This window comes from Hyposmocoma kahamanoa, unplaced genomic scaffold (assembly GCF_003589595.1).
Source record: "Hyposmocoma kahamanoa isolate Upper Pololo Valley unplaced genomic scaffold, ASM358959v1 93, whole genome shotgun sequence".
NCBI classification, from domain to species: Eukaryota; Metazoa; Arthropoda; class Insecta; order Lepidoptera; family Cosmopterigidae; genus Hyposmocoma; species Hyposmocoma kahamanoa.
In genome coordinates, this window is record NW_020654810.1 from 10637772 (window position 1) to 10651280 (window position 13509).

General features: G+C 36.8%; 1 protein-coding gene across 6 annotated transcripts in view; it reads left to right on the plus strand.

Annotated features, from left to right (window-relative positions):
• LOC113237369 (Ca(2+)/calmodulin-responsive adenylate cyclase-like) overlaps nt 1–13509 on the plus strand; it is an 83472-nt gene that overhangs the window by 15512 nt on the left and 54451 nt on the right. For all 6 annotated transcript variants that reach the window (XM_026473796.1, XM_026473792.1, XM_026473793.1 and 3 more), the window contains one exon: nt 835–953. In XM_026473796.1, coding sequence (XP_026329581.1) covers nt 835–953 — 119 coding nt within the window. The remainder of the gene's footprint in view (nt 1–834; nt 954–13509) is intronic.

The window sequence follows — 13509 nt, forward strand, 5'->3', positions numbered from 1 at the left end:
TTCGGTCTTCAGGTACATATCATATTTTACCTCGACCCTTGGGGAAAGACTTATGCGCACATTAGGATACGAAACTACCAATTTTGGGAAACAAACTTGTAACAAGTTTTAGTCCAGATAAAAGTACTTTGAAAAAAAAAACTAGCGTGTAGGTACTATGTTACAAAACATATTAGGTACTTATGGTGCACACGCCAATCAAACCAATTAAAAAGTTAATGGTTAACCATAACGTGTTGGCTACATAGCGCTGGCATGTAGTAAGCGACATAAATGAACGCGCAATACACATTGTATTACCCAATATGTCTCTATTATGGTAACAGTAATAGATAATGGCAACAACATTTGGATAAGGAATTCGACGAAACCAACGTTTTGAAATGCTTAGCTAATACAGCAAATAAACCTAATAACCACGACGAGTAGCTCTATTAAGACACCTTTTTGTATGAATAAACCATTTAGAAGCTTAACGGGGAGTTCTTAACTCGACTTGTAATTTGATATTACTCTGCATGAAGATTACTGCCAGTAGACAGAATAACTACGAGTTTTATGGGCTATATTTAAGCTATAAAATGGCACAAAATGTGTGTTGGTTACCATCGTAATTATAGGTTACTTTAATTAAATGGAAATATGATTTTTTGGAACTTTGTTTGAGTTCCGTATAATCTCGTTTCTAAGAAACGTTCGTGTCTAGTAGAATAATGCGGAAAACGTTTAAGTAAACCGGGAGTAGTTATCGGAGTACTGCAATCACAGCTAAAAATCAAAAGTTATTTCTTACAATAATAACAGTTCATTTTAATTTATTAATTTTGTCAACAGGAACGATTGCTTTTGTCGGTGCTTCCACAACACGTCGCTATGGAGATGAAAAACGACATCATCTCTCCAGTGGAAGGGCAGTTCCATAAGATTTACATTCAAAAGCACGAGCAAGTCAGGTCAGTTTGTCATCTTTACAGCCTTTGTAACCCGCACAACGACATTTATGCTCCTTCTGCAGGTCGGGGTGTGCTCCTCAGTTTAATGGAATCGTATCTTAACCGACGGCACTGTTGGCCTCCTTCCAAATTGAGAATCTTTTCTCTCCGATTCAATACCCTCCTTTTGCACTCGATTGGGTTACGAGATGATTCATTTCTATGACAATTTTATATAGTTATTTGGGTATGGATATGTACTTGGATTTTTGTGAACTAATAAGCCCGTATCTAGAAATAGCGACACTATTCTAAGTGGTTCAAACTAAAAGTTAACTTATCCAGCTCTTAGCTATTCGCGATTGTTACTCAAAATGAAACCTTAGTTTGTTTGAAAAAACAAATATACGCGATTTACAACCGAAAAATAGTGTAAATTTCCTAAAAGTTACTTAAAAGGTTCAAAGAAAAGAAAGTACATGACACGCTACAAACTACATGGCTGATGAAAAAAGGATATTTACGCGTTTGTTTTTGTTAATCAAGAACTAGATAAGTCGAGTAAAAAAAACAAGTGTAACGTTTAGGGTTCTGAGTTATTTCGTTTCGGGAAAAAAAATCCCGAAAATAACCTGAAAGATAATTTCACGTGAAATACGAGTTCGCTGCCACAAGGCCTAGTTGTCGTCCATTAAAGCCTACGTAAGTGCTCATAAATAAGTAAATTTTGAATTTGTGTGTGGTAAACTTTGTCTGTCACGGTAAATTGACTTAATATGATGTTGAATAACTTGAAGTATAACTTAAGACAAATTACGTTCACGTGTGCTCCAAAGTTGAAGTAATTGTTAATCCGAGCAAGTTTATCGGCGGGTGAGGTAAGTGGTTCAAGCATTAAGATTGTGCGTCTATCGCTTCTAATTACTTTACATGTGTTCGAGATTACACCTGTAAATCGTTCTTATCTGAGATGTTACTCGGATTGACTAAGTTTTGAAAGGGTATTTTCGGAAGACTCTTAGTTAGTACCCACATAAATAACTATGTGTACAATATAGTCACGTAAGCGGCTTGTAACTTTATTCTATCTATAGTTTATTATAATACCAAGTGACGGTGGTAAGCGACACGTCTATCCATAACAGTTGCAGTGCCACAGAGCTTTAAATTGCAAAGATCTTAGGGTCACTGCCACTGCGCCCGTCACCCTGAAACATAAGTCCCATGTGTCCGTAATTTTACCAGCACCCTTACACTTCCAAACCGGAACGCAGCAATGCTCACATTACTGCTTGGCGGCAGAAATAGGTAACGTGTCAGGCAGTATTTACGTGGGCGAACTCTTTCGCAAGGAGGTGAAGGTGAAGAAGAAGGTACATCTATAAGAATGCGTTTCCATTAAAAATATACAAAATGCCATTTAATTTTGACGATAATAAAATTATATGGTATTTTGTATCGGTATAAACCACGCCCAGCAATCGTCGTGACCTAATTAACACTACGTAGAACGCGTCATTTTGATGTAGTTACAAGTATCTCTATGTAACATCAATTAGACCTGTACATCTTTGTACGTTACAAAGACATAAAATGGGTCTGTCATCTTCAGCTGGCGACGTGTTTACAATTTATCATAATACATGAGATTGGCGAGACGCTTGTTTCGAGCTCCGGTTGGCTACTGAGTCGTTATGATGCTTATTTTGGCTATAGTAAACAAAATTATATAAATGATATCGTTCGAGCATCATTATGGCACACAATGAACGCCAAATGTATTTATTACGCTTAGTAAATATTGTGTTACGTATTGACTACAAGATATATAACAGAGTACGAGTTCTCGCGGAGGTTGAACCAAATTAGAGTTAAATATTCGTCTTTACCCATAAAATTTCTTAAAAAAAGGTCGATATTGAAAACAAGCGCAAGCGCTCCATAAAAATGGATCGTAATTATTTTTCTTTCTTGATTAAATATATCGAAATTTCACACGGGAGCGTTGACTCCTCACGACCGCTTTGTCGGCTACCAACGACTCCGTCCGATAAACGTCCAATTATTGGCTATAAATAGTCTCTATCGTGATCTATGCCATGAAATACATATCATACACTTGACTAAATAAATAATGTCATGTCGTGTTCTGCTTGAAAGCTTTTATCGACGCTTTTATCATCTCTGTCGTAGAAACAAGCATATACACTAAATAAACAACATCCAATAGGTAATTAAATCAATTCTGTGATATTTGCCAGCATAACTTGCAATTATTATCATTATTCTTTGAAAATTGTGTCCCTATAATGGCAAAACTTTTTCTTATAAAGTGAAGTAGTTAAGATTTAACGACACTTTGTATTTTGAGTTAATTGCTCAATCACAGGGAACTGTATTTTTTATTTCTATACCTAATGGTTTACACGCCTTTTTACGATTCATTGTTTTCATTTGAAAAAATGTATTTGTATTTTTCTTATGTGTAAAACAATAATACTAACATTCAAACTGACGATTAGCCTGTTAGAAAATGGCTACCTCCGCCTACAGACATTTCCGATACTAACTTATCGTTAATATTGCAAATGTATTGGCCGTGGGAGATAACGTCCTCACCCTTTTCAATCCGTGTGCTTTACAGTAGAAAATAGATAGGTCAATGGTACTTATCTAAGCGAATTCTACACAAAGAAATTTATCACCCGTAACGGATTAAAATGTTTCTGAAAGCGATACCTCCAATGAACACTTTGCCAGCTTAATTTTTAAATATGACTAAATAACAAAATACCAAAAAATAAAGTTGGCGTAGTGTTCATTGAAGTTATCGAAAGATTGAATGCAAATAGTATAGTAATCGTTTGGTTCATTAACTGTCTCTGTTCTTCAACGTTGTTTAAAATCATAATAAGTAAAGAAACTTCTCTTCCATCGGTTCCTCGCTGTTGAGTATCGTGACTTCTTGTAAGCATGATTCTTTCAATAGTCTTTCCTCATTTCCTGTTGTTTTTAGCTAGGTGAAGTTCTACATTCACCGGCACTGCCATATTTTGAGGCACATGGTCTCTAGTTAAATAAAATGTAACAATAGACTATAATCGTATTTTTGTTCGGAGTTTTTTATTTGTCCAATATGTGAGTTTTTTACAAGTGTTTTATAAGAATGTTTTCTTTAAACAAATAGCCAATGTCAAGGTTCGCTTGGGCTCAGCTTGTTACGAAACCTGGAAAAGTTTTCTTGGCAGTGGTTCACCTAATACTTTTGCCAAGAAAGTATCTGTAGTTACGCCACTACATAAAACGTATAGTGTGTATAGCGTAGATGTCAAGTATGAGGCATCTGACACTCTTGATTTTTATATAAAATCGTTTACGATCGGACACATTGTGGGTAGAAAATATTTTGTCAAGCGATACAATCGGGTGACGTCAATTTAGTCACTTCAATGTTCAACAAATACGCAGTATAAATTTGATTTATTTTTCCTTTGTGAAGCGCCCCTTTTGTTAACAGTAGATTAAGTATTGTTCATTTGTTTTTTTCAGCCCTGTTATCTTTGTTATCATATTTTCATCTTTTAGCTGGTCACACTAAACCTTTTTTTAACGTAAAATAGACGACTTAAATCTAGATTGAAACTTTAGGCAAAATATGTTGTAAATATAAATTGTAGGTACATGGATTTGGAAACGGTTTATTTACAAAGTATTATATACATCAAAAGCATTGCCGGCTTTACATATAGTAAAGTGCAGTGTGTGCGGCACGGCGCACATGAGCGCAGGGTCTTGGGGGCACCGAGCGCCGCTCACGACTCCTCCAAGGAGTTTATATCACTCGCGGCGCATGCGAATTAAACGGTCTATTATTGCTTTCCAACATCATTCATAATTGCACGATTTGTACACGAATTTCCGATCACTGAAATATAACTGTAAGTATTCCATTTTGATCGCATGCCTATTCTATTAGAGGGCGCCAGGGTATTCATTGCACCCGGCACTAAATGGACTAGCGCCGGCGCTGGTCACAAGTCTAAATACTAGCACTAGAGCTACACGAAATGGAACTCGAAAGACGTTTTGGAATCCCTTAGTCTACGGAGAGACGTTGACTTTCTGTGTGTGTTCTGCCGTCTGAACAACGAGGATCACTCAGAGGAATTTTTTGAAGTGTTGCCACCCTCGCGTTTCCACCTTTGCCCCTCCCACTAAAGGAGAAGAGCCCATCCCCACATCCATGATGCCTGCCATTCTAGGACCACGCTGACATCATGTTCGTTCCTTCTTCGAACGTGCAAAATGTGGAATGATCTCCTGAAATATTTCCTCTGCGCTATGTTATTGAGATCTTCAAAAAGCGAATCTATAGGGCTCTCAGAGGTTGCCAATATATAGCACCTCTGACCTTGCAGATGTCCATGGGCGACGATGACCACCTCCCGTCAAGTAGTTCATCTGCTCTTTTGTCTCCTATTATTATTAAAAAAAAACGAACGACGTTTCCTTCCTTTGTATGGTACAATAAGGTGGGCAAGATAATTTACCAGTCTTTCGGGGCTCCATGTCAGTTCATTATCATTTTAGCAGCAGTACAGCTCCTTGTGAAAGATTCGTCCAGAGAAGTACTGTGCCACCTTACCTATTTCTGCCACCAAGCAGTAATGTTAGCATTACTGCTTTCCGGTTTAGAAGGGTAAGGGTGCAGGTGAAATTACAGGCACATGCGACTTGTCAACTTATGTCTCAGGGTGACGGTCGCACTGGCAATTCCCCTCAGATCTTTGCGATTTAAAGCTCGTGAGTGGCACTGCAACTGTTATGTACAGGCGTGTAGCTTACCCTCAGGCGCACGACTTGTTCGTCCTGTCACTTGATATAAAAAAAATGTTGTTTTTACAAGGATGTATTGAAATTAATTTCATAGATATTCTGACGTTGTGGTTACCAATCACGCCGATAAATGTCACTGCTTTTTTTTTTGCTTTGCACCTTTGCTTGCTAAGATTTTGGGCGGGGGAGCAAAAGTTTGTCCCACGTAATCTTGTGTATCGTTGAAGAAATAGAACGAATTGAAAGTGCTGCTGTGTATTTTCCAGAACTTTTTCCGTGAGTTTTATCATGAGCGTACATTTAAAAGATTAAAAACAAGAGTACATTCATATACAGTTAGTAACACATTGAAACAAGTATGAACAGTCAGTCACGTAGGTATTACTTATATTTGTGTACATAGTATGTACATAGCCTAGTTTACATTCAGATAGGTCGTAGGATTGAAGTAATCCACTTCTAAGTACTGTTAGCTCACTATGTTGTACTACTGAGCAATTGTACACAAAACAAGATAAGCAAAGCGCAGAGTGGGTACCTACACATGTTAGAAATAAATTTAATCTTGAAAGATAACTATGTTATGATAAATATTAATAATTTATTTATTTATTTGTTCCTAGTTATTGGAAACACAGCACTTTTTCGGAAGATTTTTGAGATTATTTTACATTTTAGAATTACCTGTGCTTTTCGATCATTTATTTCTAACATACCTTTGTCATTTTCAATAGGTTATGTTTCACAGTTTCTTCACTTCTTCACATTATTTCGATCAAATTGAGCTCAATGTGACAGGCTAGAAACCTTTTTTGTAATAAGATCATTGGCAAGAAACAATCGAAGCAAAAGCACAGATAATATCAACAAGTAGACATTAAAAAAACCAAGGTCCTATATCGGCTAATTCAAAATCCCTTACAAATTATAGTATTTTAGTTAACTAATGTTTAGGTAATTTAGTGGCAGTAGAGCTCCTTCCTACCTATTTCTGCCACCAAGCAGTAATGTGAACATTACTGCATTCCGGTTTTGAAGGGTAAGGGTGCTGGTGAAATGTGATGGGCGCAGTGGAGTTGCCTCCCATATGTTTGTGAATTAAAGCTCATTGTCTCTACAACTGTTATGGACAGGCGTGTCGCTTACCACCAGGTACACGACTTGTTCTTCCCGTCACTTGTTATCATAAAAAAAGAAAAAATCACGAACACCAATATGCCTACCGCGAATAAAGTTACAAATATGAAATAGTAATGAACTCCACCGACTTCAAAAAGCAATCTGTAGATATTTATTTATTATGTTATATTTATAATATTAAATTAGAACGTAACTTTTATTATCGTCGTAAATAGTAAACTATGATCTTTGCTCTACAAACTCACTCAAATGTGGTTTCTTTATTTACTATTCGTTGGTTTTTGTGTTGAAATATAATTCGATGTCTTTGTTTACTACGAGGCATAATATATGAGCTGAAATGTAACCTGCCCGGTGCAATGCGCAATTGTAGCGAGTAGAAATGTGCGCCTCGTCACCGCCGCAGCCGATGAACTTGACAGGCGCGCGGCGTAAAACCGGCGCGTGGCGACAATTTGTTGTGTTTTTAGCGTGAAATACACAGAGAGCGAGTGCGGGACGGGCGCGTGTTCGGGTCGGGAGCGCGGCGGGTTTAATTCCGTGTATATATGGATGACAATACACCGAGCAGGTCCCGCTCTCTGTGTGTTTCGCGCTTTAATCGTATCGTTGGCTTACACTAATAATACCGTCGTTTTTTTTTTATCACACAGTACCAACAAGTGAACAAGTCGTGCGCCTGACGGTAAGCGAAACGCTATTCCATAACAGTTGTAGTGCCACTAAGAGCTTTAAATCGCAAAGATCCGAAGGGCACTGCCACTGCACGCGTCACTCTGCGACATAAGTCGAAAAGTCCCGTGTACCTGTAATTTCACCAGCACCCTTAACCTCCAAAACCGGAACGCAGTAATGTGACCATTTCTGGTTGGCGAGTGGGTGTGGTGGCAGGACTTCTCTGGACAAGCTCTTTCACAAGGAGCTCTACTGCTACTAACTTTACTATGTCGTGGTGAAAGAGTTTGCCAATTAGCGCAAGGTACTCGCTGTTTGTTGTCCAAGTTGCGCCAGACGTATAGGAAAGGAATGGTACGTCGTGCGGCCTCCCCGCCTCCTTTCGTGTATTTTAATGAGGTATCTCTTCCATGTATTTTAATTAGGTATTAGCTTCTTTGTTATTTATTATATTTCAATCATATTTTAATACAATATTTACGTAGATACAACTGAAATGAATTACGTTCTTGATAACGCAAACGTCTTATTCTGCCTTTAACTGCCTCCGTGGCCGAACGATTCATGCCGGATTGCCGTGCAGAGGTCCCGGCTTCGATTCCCGGGCCGGGATAAATATTAGTATGGCCTACATTAATTTCACTCGTGAGTTTGGGTGTGATTTGTGGGTGTCTATGTGTGTGTCCATGGCATTCGCGATACAGGGTTTCCCTAGTGTGGGGATATGAGTGTGTGCGTTATTATTGTTATTTTATTATTCATGCTATATTTATCGTCATTCTAGTTTACAAACTTTTTTTTGAGTGCTACTTGTACTTTACCAAGTCCAAGTGTAAAAAACTGAAAATTACTACAAATTAATACAGACTTCGCCGCCGACGATTTTACGATCGAAATGTAATACGAAAAATGTCTTGAATTTGTTTCTTTAGGTATTCTTCTGTATTAACCCACTTAACCACGATTTGTTTCTATTATTTACCAAAGTTAGTCGCGGTGGTCAATTAGTGAGTACATAAATAATTGCTTATTACGGATCTTTTGTGTTTCGTATACTTAACAATTTTTGTTCTTGAGTGTACCTGTGTACATGTATGTATGGAGAGCATTCTGAATAAACTTTACCAGTAATTTGAGAAAAATATTCATCCTTATTTTGTGTACTTGTGTTAGAAGAAAAAAAAGGCAATTATTTTGGAGATGAAACTATTTGTTTTCGGATTTAAGTCGCAAATACTAGTTTTTGTTTGGAGCAAGTAGTAGTAGAGGTCCTTGTGAGAGAGAGAATTTATCTCAGACACAAAATAACAAAACTTTTTTATGTCTCATCTTGTCATACAAATATACTCCTAAATTCGCCTTCATGTAGAATGTGCCGTTCTTATAACGCAATTCATGATTGCAATTCTACTGGTCTTGACTTTTTTTTGGTTCTTTTCATAAATTTAAATTGCGTGTTCCTACAGTCTAAATACCTTATTTTCATTGTTATTTAGTTGTATATTTTACAAAATATTTAATTAGTACAATTGCACTGTCATATTTACATCAATCAATTATTTATTCCGATCTTGATTGAATTTCTTATTAGTTATATTATATATTTATAAGAATAATTATAATAAAATATATTGTATATTTTATATATATATATATAAAATATATTATATAATTATAATTTATTGTAATGAGTAATTTGGATTTATTAATATTTAAAGCTTTATTTTATTATTATTATTTCTTTGTATCTGGGTATATGTATATCGAGTGATGTGATTACCTGTGATTGGCTTACACATAAGAACTGTGCCGTATCAAATGAAGAGTCCAGAGAAAGAATGATCAAAGTGAGGAAAAGTTAATTTTTAATTCGGAAAACTGTGCAATGTTGGTGAAAAAGACATGCAAAAATGCTACCTGAATTAAAGCTATGTTGTCATAATGTGTTATCTATTTTACCTAAAGAACATTTATAAATCTTATTCGACTTTTCTATCATTTCGTGTCAAGCATTTTCTGCCTAAAACTAAAAGATTTTTTTCAGGATATAGAACCTTATTAGCTTTTTCCTGATTTACGCAAAACACCCTCAGCGTTTAACGAATTAGATGGCGGTGTTAACTCAAAACATGTTTTTAGGTGATTTTGATCGTTCTTTCCCTGGTCTTCTCAAATGTTGTCTTCATTTAGTTATGATATTGTTGAAGTTGATTTGCGATATTTTTAAATCTCATACAAAAATAGAAAAATTGTAAATTTTGAAGTCTTTGTTCGTGTGTACACACGATATATCTCTGTGTATCTGCCTATATGTCTGGACTGATATCAAAGCGGTTTTTGTTTTTTATTATCTTATTTTTTATGTGTAATTTGCAGTGATCGGAATTGAGAAAGTTAAATTACCTAAAGTATGAACCCTTTCATAATACAGACATAACCATATCGTCATCAATGCGTATAAAATTTATTTTTTTACTGTTTTCTTTCTAAACATTCCAAAACATAGATTGTATCATGTTTATTTTTTAAATGGCTAAAGTATTTAAATAGGTAAGTACTTGTAAAAACACAACAACAGTATTATTTTTTGAGACAACAATTTCTAGCAAATTCACTCTAATTTCAATAAATAATACGCATATTCAAATATAATCAGTTCCGAGAAGTTCCGGGAGTTGTGGAAGGGAATGTCCACGTTAATCTTTAGTTTAGCTAAATTAATTCCCTCGATTCAGATCACTGGTAATCTGTTTATTTTCCAAATAAATAAATAAAGAGTTCGTGCAGGGAAGTGCTGCCATCTTACCTATTTTTGCCGTCAAGCAATATAAACATTACTGCGTTTCGGTTTTGAAGTGATGGTAAAATTACAGGCACGTGGGACTTGTGGGTGATGGGCGCAGTGTCCTCCAATCTTTGCGTCTTAAAGCTCTGAGTGGCACTGGAACTTTTATAAACAGACGTGTCGCTTACAACCTGGGCTGACTGAGACGCTGAGCATCAACCAGTTGTGGCTAATATTAATCATGCAAACCACTTCATTATTAAGTGTAAAGCCGTGGTAGCCTTATGGTTTGACCTACCGCCTCTCAAGCAGAGACCGTGGGCTGGAATTCAGCCTCACACCTTTGAGTTTTTCGGAATTTCTGTGTGAAATTTATTTTGGAATATACTATGAGCTTAACCCACACATCGAAAAAGATTCAAGCCTTGGAAAACGTGTGTAGTCCCCAACTCGCATTGGGCCAGTGTGGCCGACTTTGGCTTAAAACCACATACGAGTAAAAACCCTCGCCTAAATAGAGACCCGTGCCCAGCAGCGGGACGTATAAATGGGGTGATGATGATGATGGTGATCATGATTCAGTGCAGCAATCAGGAAAACTTTATAACTCGATTGATAATAATTATTGTTTTTTTTTTCGATATTCTGAGCGAGCCCGTGCCATCGTATATCCATGTCCATTTTCATTTAAAAAAAAGGTCACACTTCCTTAGCATCCTAATAAATAGTAAAGTGTGAGATGTAACCTCCCTTTCAGTTCCGTATTGAGTGTAAAAGTTCGAGATATTTATAGAAGGACCAATTACCGTCCACCCTTTACATAATAGAAAGGAGTACATTATACACAAAGAATAGATATAATCGATTGTACGTGGGGCGCACTATAAGTATCCGGAACGAATAAGAAAAAAATACTATAAATGGTCAGAAATGAATTTATTGTTTGTCAAAATATTCTCCGTTAGCGTAAATGCACCCAATAAATGCAACCAATTTTGAATACATTTATGCCACTCCTCCGTGACAATCAAGGTGATGAAAATGGTTTACCGCGTAACTGGTTCTTAATTTTTGGAAATAAGTAAAAGTCACAAGGTGCCAGGTCGGGACTGTACCGTGGTGAATGTTCACTGATCCCACGGCGCCGACTCAACCGGCGAGAGGGAAACCCGGGAGGGTTTTAGTGGGGTAGGCCCTCAAGTCTGGAGGGAGAGTCACCACATAACCCCTGAGTCTCCCTGGGCTCAGGGGTATCCATACAGATTTCCCCCCCGTCAAAAAAAAAAAAAAAAAAAAGAAGGTCGGGACTGTACGCGGGATGGCTTATAAGGTCAACGTCATTCACCTTCAAAAATTCATTTGTCTGTCTGGCCGTGTGAGAACTGGCATTATCGTGGTGCAAGATGATAAGGCGTTTACGGTTACGTTTCGAAGTTTGTCAATAACTTTCGGCAAACAAATGGTCGTGTACCAATCACTATTCACGGTACAACGATTCTCCAAAGTAACAGTAGCCACGTGTACAGTTTTATTAAAAAAAGAAGCAATCATCCGCTTGGAGGCACTTTGCACGCGCGCCATTTTGGTTGGTTTCGGCTCATCCCGAAAGACCCATACGCTCGATTGCTGCTTTGTTTTGGGATCGTAACTATAAATCCATGTTTCGTCACCTGTTACTTGCCCCACACCAAATTTGACACCACTTTGTTAATCTGGTAAGCATGGCATTGCACCAAGTGACGCGATCTGTTTTTGAGCCCCAGTCAAATTGTGTGGGATCCACCGAGAGCACAGCTTTTTCACACCCAAATGTTTGTGTTGTATTGATTGTATTTAACTCATTATACATGGTATGTCACATGCCTGTCTGTTTTGGTCATACGGCGCACAGCATCGATGTTTTTGTTGTTCACAGCAGTGGACGGGCGACCATCATGAAATTGGTCACTGAGATTCACACGGCCGCGTTTGAATTCTGCAAACCAGCTATAAATAGTCGTCTTGCATGGTGCTTTATCGCCAATAGCAGTTTGAAGCGAAGCGATGCTCCACTGAGCTGTTAAATTACACTTAAAGTCGTAGAAAATCATATACTACGAAAATTTTCACGAGTTAAATGCATGGTGATGTAGACAATCAATTTCTAAAATGACGCCACAATGTAAAATCAAGTGACAGTCAGATGAAACAAACTGTATTCTACAGCCAAAGAGTTCGATTTTCAAATGTTGTTTTAAAATTACTTTTTAAATATTGTTTATGTAAGTGGCCAGTTCCGGAAACTTATAGCGCGCCTGTACATCTTCTTCGATAATTCAACAGTTAACGAGTCGAATTGTATATATACCTCTTTACGTTACATGGGGGAGGGTGATAATTAGTTGGCTTAGCACAACGCCGCGGGCAGTCGCTATAATTTTAATATCCTAAGTTGGACATGTTGAATTAATGGTCTATTGTTTGGACTTAGTCAGACCAGTGGCGTGTGCGTCGCGAATCGCCACGATTCAATTTCAGTGAGTCATGTTATCCGCTTGCCTCAGGCTGTGGGGTTACTCTGTGATTTGAACGTTTATTTAATAAATATAATAATTATAATTTCAATAAATTTTAATTATAAATTCAATTAAATAAAAAAAGAGTACGTGTTGAAAAAATATTCAAATGAAGGTATATAAATAAAATTTTGTGTTCTATTATAATAGAAAAAAAAAACAAAATCAAGTCTCTAATTAAGTATTGCATATAAATTGCCATGATGACACTTTAATAGCAATTACATATAGAAATAAAAACATCAAAATTGTGAGAAATTCCTGTGTGGAATTTTAATGTCTTAAATAATTGGAATGACTGTATTTCCTTAATATCTTTCAGTAATTTGTAGTATATTTCAGCCCCTTCGTATGTTATGTCTTTCTTTCCATAAATCTCCGCGGTATATATCATTAGCACGCCTGGATACGTTTTTGAATATGTAGTTTTTTTAGTAAAATTGATTTGACAGTGAACGTTTTTATTTTAATTTTCTTTAGTCAATGTGTTGGTGTTGTGTGTATTTTATTTATGTATATACATTATCGATCACTAACACACCCACAACACCTTGCTCAAGTTGCACATGATATTTAATTTGTATAT